We start from the raw sequence: 19,961 nt of genomic DNA, 5'->3' as shown, positions 1-19,961 counted from the left end.
GCCATCTTACAAGAACTGATGTAACCTGAAGGAATTACCAAGGCCTATTTACGATGCCGAATTCCGGTTGCCATTAACGGTACAACGTTGCTGATATTCAAAGTTAAAAAAACAAAAAACAAGCTGGTTAAAGCCAGGGCTCGGCCCCGCTAACCTGGGACCCGACTTACTACCGGAAGGTACTGGCACGACATACATAAATGTTTTTTTTTTTTTTTCAGCTTCGTGGCACTGAAAATGATCCGTACTGAACTACCGAGAATCCGAGATGACAATGACAGTGACAAGTGACAAGTGACATTGACACTCATAAAAACATGCAAAACATTGTGCTGGCAGCGCTGTGCTAACCGTAACAGCCGAGAATTCACAATTCAGTTACTTCCAGTGGTCGTCGAATACTCGAATTGTGGGTATTCGTATTCTCCGACTCTGTTAATGCTCAGCAATTGTGTTTTATATTTACTTTACGTCTTAAGCGATCACTTTACATAATATTACTATCTTATTTTCTTGAAAACTTATAAAATTTTTCGGGAAAAGTAAATTGGTACAGTAAATCTGTAAAAGGCCCAATCATCAAAGGTGACTGATATTGGTCAGGTGGCAACAACTTAAATTTGATCAAGATGGAGAATGAAGAAAATGATGAGGAGGAGGTGAAGGATGGCCCAGTTAAACGAAAAAGAGGCCGCCCCAAGTCTACAAAGGATCCGAAAGCAAGAGAATTCTGTTGTGAACATTGTGGGAAAACTTTCAAACAACTTAATGTCTTTCGGGTTCACACAAGGATCCACACAGGGGAACGACCCTACCAGTGTGAACTTTGTGGTATGAGTTTCAATCAAATAGGTACTCTCAAAGATCATCAAAAAATTCATACTGGGGAGAAGCCCCACCCATGTCCACACTGCCCATCCCGATTCACCAACAAGACAAGACTAACACGTCATATTCGTACACATACTGGAGAAAGGCCTTATAAATGTGATTTTTGTCAAATGGACTTTGCCACCCAGAGTGTTCTGGTCAAACATCGGCGTGTTCACACAGGAGAAAAACCATTTAGTTGTGATGAATGTGGCATGTCCTTTACTCAGCGTTCTACACTTGTCAACCACAAGAAGGTGCACACAGGAAAGCGAAGACGCTACCCTCAGAGACTTCTCTACTTTCTTTGCAAACCTTGCTCTCGCTATTACCCAACGGTAGAGAAACTACACTCCCATGTGTGCCTTCCAACAGGACAGACACCAGAAGGACAACACAGCTGTGATGCATGCCCAAAGAAATTTTCTAGTTCCAAAGCTGTCAAGAAGCACCAGACTGAGTCACATGGACCAGACGCTGACACTGAGCAAGTTTGTGTGGTCTGTAAAGAGATTTTCCCTACTCTTGACGAGCTGGCTGAACATGTTCAGACCCACGGCAAACCTAAAGCGCCCGAAAATGCCCAACAACAGGAAACTAATGTCATCACCACATTCGAGTGTTCTGATTGCGGAAAATTTTGTAACACCAAGGCTCAACTACTCATCCATCAACGGATTCACACTGGAGAACGGCCGTTTGTCTGCCCGCACTGCTCCAAATCTTTCCGATATCGCCAAAATCTCAAGGAGCACCTCAATAGTCACCAGGGTATGTTTCATTTCTTCTACTCGTACAATTTAAAAATTTTATCGTTATTCTTATTTGTGCGGTTGTAGGCAACAGACCTTATGCTTGCGATCAATGTGATAAGCGTTTTGCTTTTTCGGCAAACTTGTCGACTCACAAACTGACTCATGGTGAATCCAAGGGTCGTTGTCGTTTTTGCAACAAGAGGTAGAATTTTCCTTAAAACTTTTACCGTTCCGAATTTTCTAAATTTTTTTTTTGACATTTCTAGCTTTCGAAGCACCGTACGCCTGCAAGCCCATGAAGCTGAACACCTTGTCGAAGCTGGCGAAGGTGCTGCTATCCCAAATGAAGAGGTCGAGAGCTATCTGGTAATTTCCATGGAGAATTGATGATGTGAAGCTTACGCGGTGCTTAATGGTAAGATTGTTTAAAGAAAAAAGAAAAAGACAAAAAAAATACAAAACAAGACAAACAACAGCGAGATTGCCATTGTGAAATTCCATCTACTGTTTACTTCTACATGAGTCAACAGAATAGGACGGCAAATATTTAAAAAATGAGTCATTTCATTATGGCTTCAACCCTTAACGGGCATATTTTGGTAAAAGGTAAGAGTCAATGTGGGGAGTAAACTACGCTTAGATCGCATTAATCAACAAAGGGAAACATTATCCTAAGAAATTGGCAAGTCAACTACGATATTGAAAGACTCACTTGATGCGTAATCGCTGGCATATTGCACTTTCAGGGGAAAGCTAACGAAGGTGATGGTCAACACAGTCGGATTTCTTTTTTCGTCTACACATTAGATAAGGCACTCAGAAGACCAGCTTGTGATAGTTGACTAAAAGGTAGGTGATCGTGGAATGAGATGTGGCAGTAAAAAACTACGCGTCCACTTTGCCTACTGACGATTGTCACTAGCCAGGTTATGTATAGTCCAGTTGATCGAGGTTTTCCACGAATTCTTTTTAGCTTCTTCAAACTGTGAACGAAAATGACGCAAAGCCTCCTGCTCCGAGAGATCGAGCACCTACATATAGATAATTTCAATAAAATAATCTTAGGCGTGGAACATGGATTACAACAGTTACCATAGTTTCACGGAGATAGTTCAAATCTTTCTCGCAGCTTAGTTCCGGCAGACCGGTGGAGATCATCATCGCAAGAAGAGATATAATAAACGAGCCATGACGGCGAAGTACGAGGAAAGCTTGCTCGCAATTACTCTGAAAAGCCTCGAACCGGCCAGGACCGCTTCCCTTTTTTGTTTGGCCTTTCGTGATGACGTGTTCGAAGTCATGGGTTAAAACGAATGGTACTCGCTCACGTCGGATACCAAATTTCTCTTTAAAATGACCAAGAATATGGCCAAAATCAATATGAAAGAGTTGACCATTTTTCTTGACCATAATGTTATCCGAATGGCGGTCGGCGATGCCCAATACGTAAGTGGCAACGCAGTAACCCGCGCACGAAAGGCTAAATTGCTCAATGGCATTGTTTAGAGCACTTTCTGTGGGGTTATGGTCTACGAAAAGAAAGAAAATAAATTGTCAATGTCGTGAACGATCAAAGGAAACTGAAGCATACCTTTTAACCAAGCAAGTAGAGAACCTCGTTCGAACGTGGCCGTCACCTTAGTTACTCCTTTCTCTTTCTGAATGTTGGCAATCGTGTCGGCGTCGAGAACAACTTCAATTAGACCAACGCGATGGCCAGTAGAAATGCAGCCGTACGGATTCATTCTCAAATCTAACCCTGCTTGTTTCCATAGCCGATCCATAATACGAATCATTTGTAAAGTGAGCATGTCCTGACGGAGATCATCGCCATGTTTGAAGATAAAATAAATGTCGTTGCCGGATGGATCATCATTCTCAAAAACAGCCCAGAGCGGTCTCATTTTGCTGTCCATTGTTTTACATTTTTCTACTCGAATGCGACGACAGCGTAGAGCAGGGTCCAACGGGCAAAGCAGGTCGGAGAGCGCCTCGTAGAAATGATTTTGCTTCAGTGATTCTTGTACTAGCTGCTTCAGCTTGTCGCGACCTTCTTTTTTATGCCGAGCCATTTCACTCGTTTCTTGAAGACGGTTAAGTGCCGCTAATTGACGTGAAAAAATTTTCATGTGGTCTGGGGCGCCACGGCAATACGCCTCCAGCATCAAGCCAAAACGCACCGCAACGGCTGGCACATGCATTTCAGCCCTCAAATGCCAAAACAGGAAATGGCCAATTTTTCGATTTCTTAAAGCACGAACAATGAGGAAATTGACTAGATCACACTCCAAGTAACTCTCGTGCTTGAGCGCTTGCACAAGCTGAAGCAAATAAAGTAGCAGCTCGTCATCGCTGACTTGACGAACGCATTCAATGGCATAACTTCGTACCTACAGAAAAGGCATTCATCAAAACTAATTCAAAGACTAATGATTATACAATGAAATACCCCAGCATCGGCGTAGGCAAAGTCCAGCAATTCTAACGCCCTTGCGGGCGGTAGCTTCGGCCATTTAGGCAGAAGTGAGAGCATTTCGGCCGTTTCCTTGTAGTCATTCCACTCGATACAGAGTAGGAGTTTTGGTAAAAGATTGGGCACCTGTTGAGATATTTGGTAACGTAACGACCAGAGAAATCTCCTCTCATCTTCGTGCATTTCGTGAAGCGGATCGCGTTCAGCCGTATATCGCAGCTGTTCCGTAATGTAAAACATAGCTGACCCATTGCTCCGTTTCGACGACATACTACTTGTGCTGGTAATACTATTCATACTGTTGATACTGTTTAGACTATTAATACTTGCGGTACTGGCAATACTGAAACCACTTAAGCTACTGGTGTCTCCTACAGAAAATAATAGAATTTGAGCTGGCAAATGAAGTTTAGCGAGGCATTGGGATTTTCTCACCATTAAGAGATGCTAACGATGACATGCCGCTATCGTCAGATATTTCATCTCTAAAATTGGCGGCTGCGGCACAAATGTCTTCCATTTTCGGATAATGGACAAGTTTATTGTCCTGGCACTTGGTAAACGCCAGGGTTAGAGCCGTTGCGTGTTCCACGTTGGGATTGGAGACGACCGTTCCTATAAACAAATGATCACATTGATACATATAACGGAAACGGCGATTAGATTGGAATTTCTGCAATTAGGATACCTAACGGATTCATAATCTCCTCATTCTGCACGTCTTCAGCATACGTCCACATGTATAACGTGAAGGAACCAGTTTTCAAAAGCCCTTCATAATCGAATATTGTCGTGTTGGCCCAGGCCAACTGGTTAATATACATTTCATTTTCGACGTCTTTAAACGTTCTACGAGATCCTTTAGCACCTTTACACATCTTTGAAAGGCTATAGACAACTAGACAGAGCCGGGCTGCACGCGGTAAATCTCGTACCTAAATGCATTCATTATAGCGGTAAACGATCTGAAAATATTTGTAACGCCAAACTGGCAGTAAAGTCGGTTACCTTTAAATCAAAAGTAAGCTCTTCGTTCCAGGTGCATTCGCCATTGGCATAGGTTTTGGCCTGCGTTTTTCTTGGTTCACATAGCGACCGGCCACCATGGAAGATACCAGCTTGAATGCCCACTTCAGATTCGCTGGTGTTGAGTAGTGAGACGCTTTCCACGCGGAATGAGAAAGGAGAATTAACATTCCACGACAGTAACGATTGTTTCTTGCGTAATGTAGGAAATGAGTTTCGTGAATTTCGTTTTACAGCTTCAGAATCAAGGGTGCCGGAAGACGATGATGAAGTAGCATCACTGACGGCTTCCAAAACAACATTTTGACTGTCAACGACGACAAATGATGGTTTCTCTTCCTTCGTTAATTTGTTCCGAACATAGAGAAAACGCGACAAGGGAAATTCGCCAATGAGGTACTCTTGCCGGCCGCTGACTTTCAGAACGTGCCCACAGCCGATATCTTGATCGATCGGATATTGGCCAAGTAAATGTGCATTCCGCTGTAAAGCCATTGTTATTAGCTGGAACGGTGTGGCTGTGTGGGCAATCGAAAATGAAAAGCATGTTTCTGTATTTTCGAGTTGCATGTTTACATCCATAATTCCATCTGGCAGTTTGGGTGCTAGATACATTGGTAACTCATCTGATTCAGCCATGTCGCATGGGTATTGCTGTTTGATCCGGTCAAGCGCTGAGATTTCTTCTCGTTCTCTTTTGATGGCCGATACCATATCCTTCATTCTCCAGCGGAACTCGTTAACTTCCAACGATTTGAGTGAGTCGAAATCGTGCAGTCCCTTACCAATCAGTTGGCCAATCTTAGTGTTTAATGTTTCTTCAGCTTTGTCACCTTCGCGTTCCACCACCTTGAGAAGGTTATAAAATGGTTTGACATCACATAGACGCCGGCTTTCGTCGATAAGTGTTTCCTTTTCTGCCATGCAATTGACACACATGAAATTGTAAGAGGATTGCTCCTTCAGAAGGCCTTGGAGTGGAAATTTTCGAGCTTCTTCCCATAATTCTTCTTTGACTTGTGACAGTACAGCACTTGAAATAACCTCCAATGTAATAAGAATGCTGTTTGGCATCAGGCAACTTATCGTTATCTGTGCATCTTGCGGAGGATTTGCCCACATGTTGTATGGGCTGGCTGGTGACATCTTTAGGAACAATACATATACCTGTTGAACATTAAGTAATAGTAGTCACAAGTTATGTTTTAAATTCAAGAAAATAAATAGCATTATCAGTGCAAATAGTTTAAAAGAAAACAAACCCTGTTTGTGCGTGGAGAGATCACAGCTTTGAATGATTAACACAGTGGAACGTCACATCAACGGATTAATGCGAGCGAACACACTTCCTTCGCTACTTCATTTTACTATAGCGAAGGAGAATTTCACCACTTCCACGACTTTCCGTCCTGAAAAATCAGATAGTAAAGTGAAGTGATAAATCAGCCACGATACTGGCGGATGTTTGTTCGCATTCCCAACGGTTGAGTAATAAGCACAGACGTTACAAAAAACTTGGAAAACCAAAAGAAAACGAAAAACAGAAGATAAACACAATTCCAGGAAAAAGGAAACCCCAAAGCCTGGAAGAAAGAAAAAAAAAACCACCTCAAAGAGGTATTGGCTAGTTGCCTTGTTGTTGACTTTTGTAATTGTAATAGGGGGTACAAACTATACAGAAAGCCTTTCTAACTACTGTTAAGTAAATCTAAAAAATTCTTTAGCAAAATTTGAATTTTGATTTCATCACGTATTTCCACTAAGGCTTTCACCTGCATTAATTCACGTAAAGATAACGATTCGAAGAACTTTTGAATTTTTAAAAAGCTAATAAAATTTCCTTTCGAGTTACACCTTTGTTAAATGAATTAGATTGAACAAATTCGTACAAGAACACCAAAAACTTCCATCGTTTATTTCGAGTAAAAGCTGTGGTAAATTTATGGCACACCATCTTATTTTGTTTTAATTTAAATGATTTTTAAATTTTTAACGTTTTACAAAAAAAAAATTAAAACAAAAAATTAACAGGAAAAAGTACGGAGATTAATTTTCGGTAAAAATGTAAAAAAAAGCCGAGCTCAGCAAAACAAAATGAATTTATTTTTGCAAAAAAAGCGCCTAGTTAATGGCGAGGAAAGTGTTTCGAAAGGCAGATAAGGAAACTGGTAATGTTATACACAACCAATGTGGCTGGCAGGCGAACCAATCGCGAAAAGAGCGTTTTGCACTCTGTACAACTGTAATCATAATTTAAGCAGATCACATGCGCTATTGCCGATAACGCGTCAAACCGAATACGAACTGTCATATAAAAATCAAGTTTCAGATCCGATAAAGTGCCCTACATATGTTTAACACTGTGAAAAAACCAATCCAGCTTGGTGGTCCAAGCCCCCCCGTAAGCTACAAACAGCTGATTTTGAAAGTATTCTAAGGCTTCTTCTTCGGTCTTCTCCACAGCCAATGTTTTGCGTAGGTAGCCAATATCATCTACGGACTACGAATTGGGGATTTTAAATTTAAATTTCTTAAAATTAATTGCATGGATATGTTTAGTTACTTGTAACTCAGGAATTCCCGTTGGTAACATCATAATAAAAAGCGTGATGAGAAGATTAGCGTGCCGCCTAAGCGCCAAATACGCTCGTCCACAAAGTTCTTGGAATCTAAAAATAGAAACGAATAAGAGAGCTTCTGTTGTGAAAATCGGTGTCTGCTGTAAGGTTCATCTTTTAACCAGTGGCTTACAGTTGGAAGGCTTTGCTTTTTGTAGGATTCTCGACTCCCTTCGATATGACATAAAGGAAATCTTCCGTTAATACGAATGGGACTCGCTCCCGATTAATACCAAATTTTTTCTTGAAATGACCCAAAAAGTGACCGAAATCAATGTGGAAGATGCTGCCGTCTTCATTGACCATAATATTATCAGGATTACGGTCCCCAATACCGAGTATAAAAGTGGCGACACAATAGCCGGCACATGAATGAACAAAGGTTTCAATTGCCTGCTCATATCTAGAAAAAAAAAATAGAATTAAAATTAAAATTATGCCAAAAAGGTTTGCTGCACCACAAAATGACACAAAAATCGATTTACTTGGGTCCTTTATTTTTTTCTTTGATCCACTTGTGTAGCTGTTTAGAATCGACTTGAATAGCTGCTAACTTTCCACCTTGACGCTGTATTCCGTAAACCGTTTTGGCTTGCCTTACAACTTCAATCATTCCAACATCTTTTCCCGTCGACAAACAGGCGTATGGCATCATCCGAAGGTCGAGCCCTTGTAAATAGCAAAATCAAAATAAGAAAAAATCCGCATGCAAATGTCACTCACCTTCATTGAGCCAAATACTGTCCATGATTCTGATTACTTGCAACGTAAGCATATCTTGTCTAAGGTCATCACCGTTTTTGAAAATGATAGAATACAGAGGTTGAATTGTGCTTCCAAGAGGATCAGGATTTTTCCAGATGAGCCACAGGGGCCTCTTAGCCGAATCCATTATTCTGCAGCTTTCGGCAACCAAGGAGCCTAAGGTTTGGTTACCATTGAGAGGCGATGTGAAATTCTGCAACGCGTCCACGTAATCTGATTGAGACACTGATTCACATAAATATTTCATGCGATCCTAATGGAACAAAAAAAAAAAAGGAAAACGTCTAAATTTTCTCATTTAAATAATTCTTTTTTTTTGCTCGAAATCCAATTTTTACCTTTAACGGATCGTCTCTTTTTACTTTAAGGGCATCTGTTAGCTTAGTCAACTTGTCCAGGGCTTCAACTTGCCGTAAAAGACCTTTGAGATGACCTCCGATGCCCCGACAGTATGCTTCCAGAAGAATCCCAAAACGGAGTGAGATCGAGGGATTATTCATTTCAGCTTTTAAATGCCAAAAGAAAAAATGTCCTGCATAAAAGAAAATCCACCAAATGAGCTCATTCCTAAAACATTCATGTAAAATTACCTAACATACCAATTTTTTTATTGAGTAAAGAACGCTTTAATAGAAATCGTGACAGTTCGTTGTCTAAATACGGTTCGTATTTTAATGTTTGTACCAACTGTAGAAGAAATTGACTGAGGGTATCATCAGTTAATGATTTATCCAACCATCTACAACAAAAATAGAAAAAAGATCTTAAATCAATTCCCTTACGTCGAACCAATGTTTCTCATTTTACCTAACAGCGAGTTTGCGAACAAATGGATCTGCATATTTGCAATCGAGTAGCTCGAGAGCTGTTTCGGGGGAAACTGGAGGCCACACGTTTAAAAGTAGGAACATCTAATATTTAAAAATTATCAATCATTCTGGATACTGGACACGATTATCGACATGGAGAAAAAAAAGAACACGTACTTGAGCGACGTTGTCGCGGCTATTCCATTTAACAGCTTCCAACAGCTTTGGCAATGCATCTGGAACCTTTTTGCAGCATACATGTCTCATATCCCATAGCATATCCTTCTCTTGCTCAGATAGTTCGCTGAGAGGGTCTTTTGCTTGAATTTCTAACAGGCTCTCGACGTTAGAAGACAATTTTGCCGAATCAGTTGGAAGTGTCGATTCAACAAGAGGTATGCTGGTAACAAACCGACCATAATCCTCAACTGCAAATCCATCCGGAAAGGATACTGTCGGAGCGAAACGGTCGAACTCTACTTCCAAACACGGTGCATCCTTGTTCGGGTTTGATCCTGCACATGGCAAATGATACAATCGCTTAAGACTTCTTAAATTTTAATTTTAGGTTTTGGAGTAATGTCATACCTGTTGTCCCTAAGTGATTAAGTAATGCATCCATTCCTTTAGGTACTGTCCAGAGAGTCAGCGAGACTTTACCGGTAAGAAGAGAATTGCGATAGTCAAACATGTTTATGTTGCCCCACGCAAGCATACAGTGCTCCTTGATAACGAAAACATTATACAAATAAATCGCGCATTCCACACAGAGACGCTCGACGAAACTTACCTCTCTTTTTTTCCGTTTGGTTACAGAACAGATGGAAAGGCAAAGTCTTGCGCCACGAGGCAAATCAGTTAAATTCAAGTCAAATGTTAGCCACTGATGCCATTTGGGGAAATTAAAGGGCACCTGCTGGCTTTCTTGCGTTGAACACAACGGCTCTTGACCATGGTAGAGGCCGGCACGGACGTAAATCATGTCTACATCTCTAACGTTTACGTACGTTGCCCAAAGGATATGCACTCGGAACGAGCTGTTAAGCTGCCATAAGGAGATGGAACTCCCCGTAGGAGGTGTAGGTAAAGTTCTTCGCATATATGACGGTATATGCAATGTGTTTTCGGGAAGGCTCGCATATACGTCCCGACGAGAATAGAGGCAAAGCTGAGGGATTTCGCCTTTCGCTAGGCATTGGCGAATATACTGAAATAAAATCAAAGCTAATATTATTTAAAATAGAGACAGGCAACTTCTGTTAGGGCAATACCTTGTACTGACAAATCGGATGTCGCTTTAGTAAAAATTCTTGGGTACCACAAACTTTGAGCACATAATTCTTCTGGTGTTCGTCAATAAGTTGCATCTGTTGCTCACGCGACATCCGCAGACTTTTACTTTTCTTGCCGATAGCTTCGGCAACAACTGTTTCCGTAAATGCATCTTTTGACACTCTAACAGTTAGTTTTTGTTGGTCCGCTCTGCCGAAGAATGATAAGGTGGTTTTACTTGCATACCTCGTTAGAAAACGAAGGATTTCAACTTACCCCTCATTTGCTAACTGCCATATGCACAATATAATTTCGCCTCGATCTAGCTTGCTTTCAATTGATTTAGGGAGACCGCTTTTGGATTCGACTTCAGCAGGATAGGCGAAAAGGGCCTGGGTTTCTAATCCACCGATATCCCGCAACTCTACGCATTCTTTGCAAACTTGCATGATGTTTCGCCTAAAATCTTGCACTTCAGGGTCTTTCATTTCATCCAATTCATGGACAGCAACTCCAACGGCTAAACCAATCTCAGAGTTCAGAATTTTCTCCATTTTATTTCCTTGAGGTTCAATCACCTAATTGTTTAACAACAACAAAACTAATAAAGATCAGAGTTTCCCAATTAATTTAAAAGGATTTACTTTTAATATGGGAAGAAACAACCGCAAGTCACAGAGCCGTCTAGACTCATCATAGAATTCCTCATGTTCAGCATCATGTGAAATTGAGACAAAAATATATGTGGATGGATCTCCAAGGAGGAAGAAAAGTGGGTGTTTCTTAGCTTCCCTCCACAAGTCACCTGTTTAAAATGGCAAGATTAGAACGATTCTTTTTTTTTAAATAGAAACTTTACCTTTGATGACATTTAATGGTGCATCTCTAACACATGCCAATTGAATGATGATTCCATTTGGCATCAAACAATCAACAATAACAGATGATGGCATAACATGGTGTCCCCATAATTCCCCCGAAGACGGAGGCATCTTTAAATGTCACTACCCCGCCAATAAAAAGAAAGGGAGGCCGCCAAACATCAATGCATAATGGATAACCTATTGGTGGTGCCGTAGTCAACGCAGTGCAACACAACGTACTCAGTTAAACAATTTCAACTAAACAACTGATTCAGAACATATCCTTGTTGGGTCCGACACTTGTTCCAACACACACAGAAGTACTGACGTAGCTTTAACTAGTTTGCTTTTGGCTTTGAATAACAGCAACGGTAGCTTCAATGACAACCGGAATGGGGAATTGTAAATAGGCCTTGTCAATGACTTGAGCTTACCCGCGTTCTTGTTAGAGGGCGCAAGTAGAATCCCCCACAGCAAACCAAACTAATTGTCATGATAGAATGACTTTTTTATCAGAATTATACAAGATGTATATCTGTTAATTCATTCGCACTTTTCCGAATAATTTTGGCGTCTTTTTGACGAATAACATGTATTTCGGATAATCGTCTAGACGGCTACTTCGTAGTTGTTTCACCCCTTTTGGCGCTAGTGTAGAAAAGGGGTGGATATAAAAGGCACCTGGGTTTATTGATAAATAAGCACAGCAGAAAACTCGCATGCGGAGTGTGAGTTAAGAGCTTCAACACTGGGTTGGTGGGAGCATATAAACGATGTGTCCAATGGGCAATGGATGATAATGAACATTACATATATGAAAGAAATCATCTAGTGTATCGTGTATGTAATGCACTGACAGATTTTAGGTGATCGACTGTCATTTTATCTATTGACCCGAGAGCCTGTCGTTATATAACTGTGATGTCCCAACAGATTTCTTTACCTACCATGAAGGCGCCTCAGTCGATCTGTCGGTGCCCGTACACCAAAAGACTATCCTTTAGGACTCTACCTAACCGTTGGGTAGGGACTATTGTTGTTTAATACCCACCTTACAAAAAAAAGGTTACCCACTCAAACTGGAAAATACCCAACCATTAAACACGCTGCCAAGCTAAGCTAGTGTTCAGTACTCTGAAATTGAAACTTTTTTGTACTAATGTGTATTACTCTAACAAGTATAACTTAATGTTTTATCCTTTATGGTCAATATTTAAGCCCATGTGACCTACAATAAATTAGTTTAAAGTTTTCTTCAGTTTTTTTTTTTTACCTTTTGCAATCGTGCCAATCACAGAATATGTTTCAATGCGCGAAAATGTGAAAACTTACTAACACCGCCAACCAATCAAAAAACACACTTTTTCTCGCAAGAACTGTAGAAAAGCCAGAAAATAACCGCAAAAGAGAATCAGGAATGGTAGGTAGAACTGTTTCAGTATGACTCGGTTTTTGAATGTCTTGGTCGAAACACCTTTAGCGTTGTAGTTCAATCGACATTGTGAAGGCTTCTTTAGGTATTGGGCATGCAAATAGTCAAACAATGCAGTATCGATGAACCACAATGACCTGCAATGGATAAAATTGAAAGCAATTCATCAAAGACGTGACCTTTAATCTATTACTCTCGGTTAATTTCTTCTATGTAAGGACTTGTTTTGGGGACACCCATGAACATCGGCTTCCATGACATTGTCTCGTGGGCCATAGCTAGTCGGCATTTTTCTCTTTCCAAGTTGTGTTTCTTCAAAGCTGCTATGCCAACCGTCCACGGCTTCAATATATATATATACAGTACCCACACAAAGTTTGGAAACACGACGAGTTTTTCCGCGCTTTTAACACGGCGGCTTACGGGCCGAAGTGTCTGCCTTTTTTACGCGATAACTCACGTTTGAGTTATCGCAAAGCAAATCCAAAAAAATCCTCTTGTTGAGGAAAGAATTTCCTTTCACCATGAATTTTTTGAAATGTTTGTGAATAGAAGTTTAGCCCCAAAGTCATAGGTATAAAGTTTGGAAACATCGGCGCGCTCGCCATATGTTTCCATGCTAAAGTGTATGTTACTGAAAAAATTATTAAAAATTCCAATTTATGAATTTTTACTTGAAACTTTTACAAACGGTAGGCGACATAGTCGTCTACATTTTGACAAAGTTTCAATTTTTTTGATGAAAGGCTAATTTTGCTGATTTTTAAAATAAACAATGCCGATCAATCTTTCGTGGCGAGGGGACGAAATCCTAGCCCGGGGGAAGAATGGAAGGGAAAAGCAAAAGGGGAAGAAAGGGGGAACAGAATTTCCGACGTACGTTTTATTTAAAAAATCGGCAAAGATCAGCCTTTCATAAAAAAAAAATTAAACTTTGTCAAAATGTAGACGACTATGTCGTCTACCGTTTGTAAAAGTTTCAAGTAAAAATTCCTATATTGGAATTTTTAATAATTTTTTCAGTAACATACACTTTAGCATGGAAACATATGGCGAGCGCGCCGATGTTTCCAAACTTTATACCTATGACTTTGGGGCTAAACTTCTAAAAATTAAAAAATTTCAAAAATTCATGGTGAAAGGAAATTCTTTCCTAAACAAGAGGATTTTTTTGGATTTGCTTTGCGATAACTCAAACGTGAGTTATCGCGTAAAAAAGGCAGACACTTCGGCCCGTAAGCCGCCGTGTTAAAAGCGCGGAAAAACTCGTCGTGTTTCCAAACTTTGTGTGGGTAGTGTATATGTAAAGGTTAACTTAAATATATAGTTTCTCAAGATTTCATAGACGGATGAGTAACTTACCACTATCGAAACGTAAGGCTCTTCACCTAAAACGAGTGCAAACATTTCGTTCAGATTAAATCTCCTACAATCTGGCGAACATTTTTGAATTTTGTCGGCGAGAGTTTTCAGAACCCCCGAATTCGATCCCTATTCAACGACGGTTAAATATCAGAATAAATATGGCCGAAAACAAAATTGTTAGATATCTTCAAGGTAAAAGTTTACCAATAAATCAATATCTTGAATGGATCCAGTTAATACGGTAGCCTTGAAGGTTGAACTAGCTGCCAAATCACTGAAGGAGTTGATTAGGGGTCTTTGGTACGTGACCGACATGTAAGACGTCAACGTGGAATTGTAAATGTTGACAAAGACAAAAGCTACGATACACCAAGTCGCCGCGAGAAGTTTCAGTGGCCATGGGCAAGACGGTAGGTAGCTCCCTTACGAATTATAGCAATATTACAAAATAATGTTGTGTATGTGTCATCTATTAAATTGGAGCTCACCTTGAGAGATGAGAACACCGTACAAATACCAAGCAAAACTATCATGGCTTACCACGCCCCTTTTATCAGCTTCAACTTTAAATTTTTTTGAAATATGAGATAAAATCACGGAAATGCCAACAACTGCTGCTGCGGAAATGATCCATCCGATCCAAACCTGCAAATTTGTTGTGCGCAAGTATAAAACACAGTAGAATCATTATTTTTTAAAAATCTGATTTATCAATATCTTACTCCAATAGAGAACACCTCAATGGCACTAGTAGAAGAAACAATTGGCTCCGGATATTTCACTAGAATGCCGGTTGAGTCTCCAGTGATTGATCCGCAAAACTCGATAGCTTCATATCGTTCCAGAGAAATAGCAAATGGTGATAATCCCAAATCAGCTTCCTTGTGCGGGGAAAAGAATGAATTTGTGTGAAAGAATGATTCTTTGGAAACATGTTCTAATAGAAGCCATTAGAATATAATGACATCTACTAATGGTGGAAACACGGAAACTCTGCTTGTCGTTTAAATGCGATACTTCTCTTTGAAGGGTTCCAATTATACCATTCCACGACCCATTGCGTTTGACTCCATTGGTGTTCTCGCGAATGATGGATATTTTATACCTAAATAAACACACAATTAAATGTAATACGATACCAATGATATTCTGTTTTTGTCACTAAACGAAGCAATTCGAGATTCTTTGAATAACTATTTCAGGGAATGATGAATGCACTTACGTAAATTTTAACCTCTGAGACAAGTAAACGAGTAGATGATACAAAAAGTCTGAATATCCGACAACATGCCCGGAGGAATTCCGCACAATAGATATTGCAGGGATAAACTATTAGATGAAGATATGAAATTCAAAATTCACAGTTCAGTTAATTTGTATACAGTCAATTATGCATTAATTTAAACGTAATGTTACTACAGGATTTATTGCAATTTTGAGTAGAAAATAATCCGACGCAAAGAAAACATTTTTACTTGGCCAGTGATTACGTTAAGCTCCTTTCCTTTTAAATTGTTACGCAATATCCTACGTGGAGTTAAGACTTCAGTTTCGCTGCCACAGACCGTAAATACGTAAAGTGCCATACAAACGGGTAAGAGAGAGAGCATCTTCGCGCTGACTTTCCTCTGTCGCAAGATTTTGACTGTGTTGCTCTTTCAACGAAATCGTTTTTATACACGTTTAGGTCGAATGTTTCGGATAATTTCTTTGCATTGAGCGTGTTGTTGATCCATGTCATTCTTCGAGCGACATGGGCGTGCTGTTACGGTCGACTTGTGCTGTTATGGACGATATGGTTTGTGCATCTTCGATTGTGGACTTTTGGAGTTTAAGTCTTGGGTTTTACAGATAAATCTTTCGTTTAGCTAGATAAATAGATGCTAAATAAACTAGAAAATGTCTTCGAGAAGCCTCTCAATGATGTATCGTAACTCTCTTATGATTGAAAATTCAAAAAAAAAGGAATGTACAGTATGTACATGCTAAATTTTGTACTGAACGAAACAGTCATTGTCCATAAAGACTTTCACGACCGGCACGCAACGTTTCCTAGGTTACCCAAGTATTTTAAGTTGGATTTGAAACAAACACATTTCTTTTCAATTGCCTTTCTGAACTTTGTACAGCATGACATTTTAAGTTCTCAATCAGAACAACAATGAAACGGTCCGTTGGTTTTGTCAATGCTTATTGCCCACTACCTGAATGCCAAATAGCGTTGCAATACGTTAGTTAAGAGAAAATATACAGGGTAGGGCGTATAATACGAAGCTTCTTCACTCAGTGATGTTGACAACAGAAAACATCGCAGTAAAACATGACCAATGTCCGTTAAAAAGTCAATTTAGTGATCGATATCGGAGCAAAACAAGGAATGACTTGCTCCCATTACTAGTATAGCTTACATTTCTTCTAAAAGATTTTAGTGCCCCATAAATCAAGATATCTTTGAATATTTGCCTTCATTAGTTTGTGTACATTTCATGCCAATTACAATGCGGTATCCAAGGCAACATAAGGACATCATAAAGATATCTATCAAATAGGCTAGGACATTTGATTTGTTATTCAGCTCATTGTACGAGTAACAAAACAAATGTAATGGCAATCACAAAAGAGAATGAGCCTTTTGATTCATTATAATCAATGCTAGAATACAAGAAGATTACGAGCATCACCGACTGTTTAAAAGCAAAAGCCCGAACGATTCAAACAGTCACAATTTTTGCGGCAGAAGATGATCTCCCAAAAAATGACAAAGTTTATGTCTATCATATTATTACTGCTACAAGCTTTCCTTGGTAGTAAAATTGTCTATGGAACACGTCAGCAGTTACGCAACAATTTAAACGGAGAAGTACTACGAGTCGTCACTGGTCACGTAAGGGTGTTGAAGAAATGTTGTTATTTCGTTTACAATCAACAATAATTCAATCGCAAAATGTGCGGGGGAAAAAATTTGCTTAATTTAACAGTTTCCTCCCGTAATATCCGTTCTACGTAACTCATCCGGCCACATCATTGGGTATGGAGATAAACTATATCATCACTTACTTTATCTATCGGAGAAATTAAATTTTACGTAAGTACTTGTGTCGTTTAGCAGCAAAATGATTCCATTAACGAATTGTCTGTTAGTTTCGTGATATTCCCAGCCGCTCAAAACACCAACGGAATCAAGCAAAATGGAACTTGGAACGGCGTCATCGGATCTCTCACACGAGACGTATTTTCTTGTCCTCGCAATTCTCAATTCGCATGTTAATTCCCTCCGCCACTAGGAAGCTGATTTGGGTTTAGTGCCAGTAGCTATTTCTCTGGAAAGATACGAAGCTATCGACTTCTCCGGAAGAGTAGGAGGAGACTATACGGGCATTTTAGTTAAATATCCTCACGGAAGTGTTTCGTTCACTAGCGCCTTTGACGTTTTCTCTACCGGTGTAAGAATATTATTACCTTCTTTCCATTGATTTTCCTGTTATGAGCTGCTTTAATGTTCAGATATGGATCGGGTGGGTAGTGTCCGCCGTTGTGGTTGTCGCAATTTCAACCTTTTTGACCTACGTGACAAGACGTTCCCGTCTTAGCGGGGACGAAATGAGCAAAACAAGTCCTGGAACTTTTGCTTGGTATCTGTATAGCGTCATGGTTTCCCAGGGTGAGTTCCTATGCAGCAATCAAAATAAAATTAGAATATTTGCATGCTTCTTCAAATTGTATTATGTTTCGTTGTTTTACCAAGGGAGCCATTTTCCGTCTCACCAACCATCTCAGAAACTTCTCGCTGCGACATGGTGTTTTGTATCTTTCGTCTTCGTCAACATTTACAACACCACTTTGACATCTTACATGTCGGTCACCTATCAAAAACCTGAAATTAATTCATTTTATGATTTGGCAGCTGCTACACCATACAAGGCAACTATATTAACAGGGTCGATTCAAGAAATTGATTTGATGGTGGGTAAAGGGTTCTACATTTTAAACAGCATTAACTGTATAGCTATTTTGTTTTAAAGGAATCAAATAACTGGGCTATGAAAATTGTGGCCGACAGAATTGAAAAGTGCTCATCAGACTGCAAGAAATTCAGCGTGCAGGAATTGGTTTCACCACTTCTAGACAACAAGGACTATGTTTCAATATTGGTTAGCTTTAATTAATACTTTATTCAGGAAAAGATTTTTCGCCTAAGTATATTTTGGTTTAATTTTTCAAAAAATTTAGCCAGTTAGAATTGGATCATCGTTGATGCAAAGATACAACTCTGAGAGAGTAAAATGCCGTCTAGCCCTTGCCTATGAGAAAACGTCTTGGTTGCCCATGTTCTTTGCAGTCCAAAAAAATAGCCCTTACAACGAGGAAATCAATCGGGAGTAATTAGCTCTTTAGTTTAAACGTGATTAGAACAAATGAACATTTCTCATTCAATTTCAGGTCATTATGGTTCAGCGATACTGGACTTAGCGAGTACGGCAAATCGAAAAACAGACAGTGTCAATTAAAGTACAACAGCAAAGGGATTTCGACAAAGAGAATTGGCAACCGAATTAAGTTAGAGCAGTTTCATCTACCATTCCTTATTCTCTTTGGCGGCTACATACTTGCTTTCATGCAATTTTTCCGTGAAAAGTTTATCTGTCCCCATCGCCCTTTAGCAATTAAAAATTTTGTTTACGTTGTTAGCACGATATAAGAGGGCGGGTCCTCTACCAAAATAATGACGTCACTTCTACTTTCCCCTATCGCTGTAGGGCATGGATGAAAAACGTAGTAGTTGTTCTTTCCTAGTTTTTCTAACAAGGAAAAAGTAGACAAATTATGTTAAACAAACTACGTATACGATAAAAAGTACGTCAAATATAACACAAGAATAAAGAGTGGAAATAGCAAATTACATGTTTACCAAAATAGTAAGAAAAATGTTGCAAAATCTTCAAAACAAAATACACGATCCACGAGAAAAAAGACTGTTGTTACTGACTAGTGCCCCAGTCCAAATTTAGGACCTGACCACGTCATCCTCACATTAACAAATCGCTGTCGATAATAATTACAAGCAACAGTCCACACTCTGTGCACCAACATTCTTTCCAAGCCAGGACACTAATGGCAGACGTAACTAGAACCCTAGAACCACGTGTCGTAGACTCGTAGCCCGAAGCCACCTACAAAAATAAAACAGCTAATGCACACACCGTATTTACCTCTGGTATGCAAGGACTTGCACGTTGATCTTTCATCGGGATTTTTAAAAACTAACATTGGAAATGGATTTCTTAATAATTCATGTGTTGCGAGTTTTAACATGTAGTAAACTGAGTTCTTTTTGCTTTAAACAATTTCACATATGGTAGGAGAAAAGAATTATTTGCCAAGTCGTAATAAAGATACCAAATTGATTTCAAATTTCAATCATAATGACGCTGAAAATGAACAGAGATATTGATATATTTGGTCTCTCAAGAAACAATGAGTTGTTCTGAAAAAATTAAACCACAAAATTACTTGGAAAAAAATAAATTTCCCTGCAAGCTTGCAACCTTCCCTTGATACTTATGGGGAACAACTTGGCACACACATCATTATAGAAAACTGTGAGCTGAGTATATGTTCGTGTGGCCTAATGGATAAGGCGTCGGACTTCTACACTATGATGTGATCCGAAAATTGCGGGTTCGAGTCCCGCCTCGAATACTTCTTTTTATTT

The 19,961-nt window shown here is 39.6% G+C and overlaps 5 protein-coding genes, 1 long non-coding RNA gene and 1 other non-coding gene across 9 annotated transcripts; 4 read left to right on the top strand and 3 right to left on the bottom strand.

Annotated features, from left to right (window-relative positions):
- Window positions 1–131: 131 nt before the first annotated feature.
- Window positions 132–2,100, top strand: LOC116918207 (zinc finger protein 84). Its single transcript, XM_032923852.2, has 3 exons — window positions 132–1,641; window positions 1,710–1,827; window positions 1,892–2,100. The coding sequence occupies exons 1-3, from the start codon at window positions 630–632 to the stop codon at window positions 2,010–2,012; spliced, it is 1,251 nt and encodes a 416-aa protein (XP_032779743.1). The 5' UTR covers window positions 132–629; the 3' UTR covers window positions 2,013–2,100.
- A 6-nt stretch (window positions 2,101–2,106) lies between these two features.
- Window positions 2,107–6,765, bottom strand: LOC116918205 (phosphatidylinositol 4,5-bisphosphate 3-kinase catalytic subunit beta isoform). The gene is made up of 8 exons (XM_032923850.2): window positions 6,387–6,765; window positions 5,107–6,291; window positions 4,787–5,033; window positions 4,534–4,713; window positions 4,075–4,469; window positions 3,217–4,015; window positions 2,718–3,154; window positions 2,107–2,656 (listed from the first exon to the last, which is right to left on the bottom strand). Exons 2-8 carry the CDS (start codon window positions 6,268–6,270, stop codon window positions 2,528–2,530), a joined length of 3,351 nt encoding a protein of 1,116 aa, XP_032779741.1. The 5' UTR covers window positions 6,271–6,291; window positions 6,387–6,765; the 3' UTR covers window positions 2,107–2,527.
- Window positions 6,766–7,205: 440 nt separating this feature from the next.
- Window positions 7,206–11,858, bottom strand: LOC116918206 (phosphatidylinositol 4,5-bisphosphate 3-kinase catalytic subunit alpha isoform). Its single transcript, XM_045170595.1, has 15 exons — window positions 11,448–11,858; window positions 11,233–11,393; window positions 10,865–11,166; window positions 10,588–10,798; window positions 10,107–10,523; window positions 9,905–10,040; window positions 9,494–9,831; window positions 9,315–9,418; window positions 9,107–9,246; window positions 8,846–9,039; window positions 8,466–8,760; window positions 8,228–8,411; window positions 7,876–8,145; window positions 7,688–7,793; window positions 7,206–7,624 (listed from the first exon to the last, which is right to left on the bottom strand). The coding sequence occupies exons 1-15, from the start codon at window positions 11,578–11,580 to the stop codon at window positions 7,469–7,471; spliced, it is 3,147 nt and encodes a 1,048-aa protein (XP_045026530.1). The 5' UTR covers window positions 11,581–11,858; the 3' UTR covers window positions 7,206–7,468.
- A 223-nt stretch (window positions 11,859–12,081) lies between these two features.
- Window positions 12,082–12,550, top strand: LOC123470370. The gene is made up of 2 exons (XR_006644025.1): window positions 12,082–12,317; window positions 12,385–12,550. It is a non-coding gene; the product is annotated as an uncharacterized LOC123470370 (long non-coding RNA).
- Window positions 12,551–12,657: 107 nt separating this feature from the next.
- On the bottom strand, window positions 12,658–17,838 carry LOC116918201 (glutamate receptor ionotropic, delta-2). Of its 3 annotated transcripts, none has more exons than XM_045170590.1 (9): window positions 17,708–17,724; window positions 15,471–15,577; window positions 15,266–15,353; window positions 14,971–15,129; window positions 14,737–14,893; window positions 14,453–14,670; window positions 14,246–14,374; window positions 13,077–13,225; window positions 12,658–13,020 (listed from the first exon to the last, which is right to left on the bottom strand). In XM_045170590.1, the coding sequence occupies exons 6-9, from the start codon at window positions 14,561–14,563 to the stop codon at window positions 12,783–12,785; spliced, it is 627 nt and encodes a 208-aa protein (XP_045026525.1). In that variant the 5' UTR covers window positions 14,564–14,670; window positions 14,737–14,893; window positions 14,971–15,129; window positions 15,266–15,353; window positions 15,471–15,577; window positions 17,708–17,724; the 3' UTR covers window positions 12,658–12,782. The 3 variants fall into 3 exon arrangements, with proteins under 3 accessions (XP_045026525.1, XP_032779731.2, XP_032779732.2); XM_032923840.2 differs by lacking the exon at window positions 17,708–17,724 and adding an exon at window positions 15,724–16,957; XM_032923841.2 differs by lacking the exon at window positions 15,471–15,577 and having other exon boundaries at window positions 17,708–17,838.
- On the top strand, window positions 16,957–18,947 carry LOC116918202 (glutamate receptor ionotropic, delta-2). The gene is made up of 9 exons (XM_032923842.2): window positions 16,957–17,132; window positions 17,227–17,333; window positions 17,390–17,477; window positions 17,533–17,691; window positions 17,753–17,909; window positions 17,994–18,211; window positions 18,271–18,399; window positions 18,479–18,627; window positions 18,689–18,947. Exons 1-9 carry the CDS (start codon window positions 16,989–16,991, stop codon window positions 18,945–18,947), a joined length of 1,410 nt encoding a protein of 469 aa, XP_032779733.2. The 5' UTR covers window positions 16,957–16,988.
- A 916-nt stretch (window positions 18,948–19,863) lies between these two features.
- On the top strand, window positions 19,864–19,948 carry Trnar-ucu. Its single transcript is given in 2 exon segments — window positions 19,864–19,900; window positions 19,913–19,948. It is a non-coding gene; the product is annotated as a tRNA-Arg (tRNA).
- Window positions 19,949–19,961: the final 13 nt, after the last annotated feature.

Source organism: Daphnia magna, linkage group LG3 (genome assembly GCF_020631705.1).
Source record: "Daphnia magna isolate NIES linkage group LG3, ASM2063170v1.1, whole genome shotgun sequence".
Classification (NCBI taxonomy): Eukaryota; Metazoa; Arthropoda; class Branchiopoda; order Diplostraca; family Daphniidae; genus Daphnia; species Daphnia magna.
Note: the sequence above shows the minus strand (reverse complement) of the source record. Positions and strands in the feature narration are given on the sequence as shown.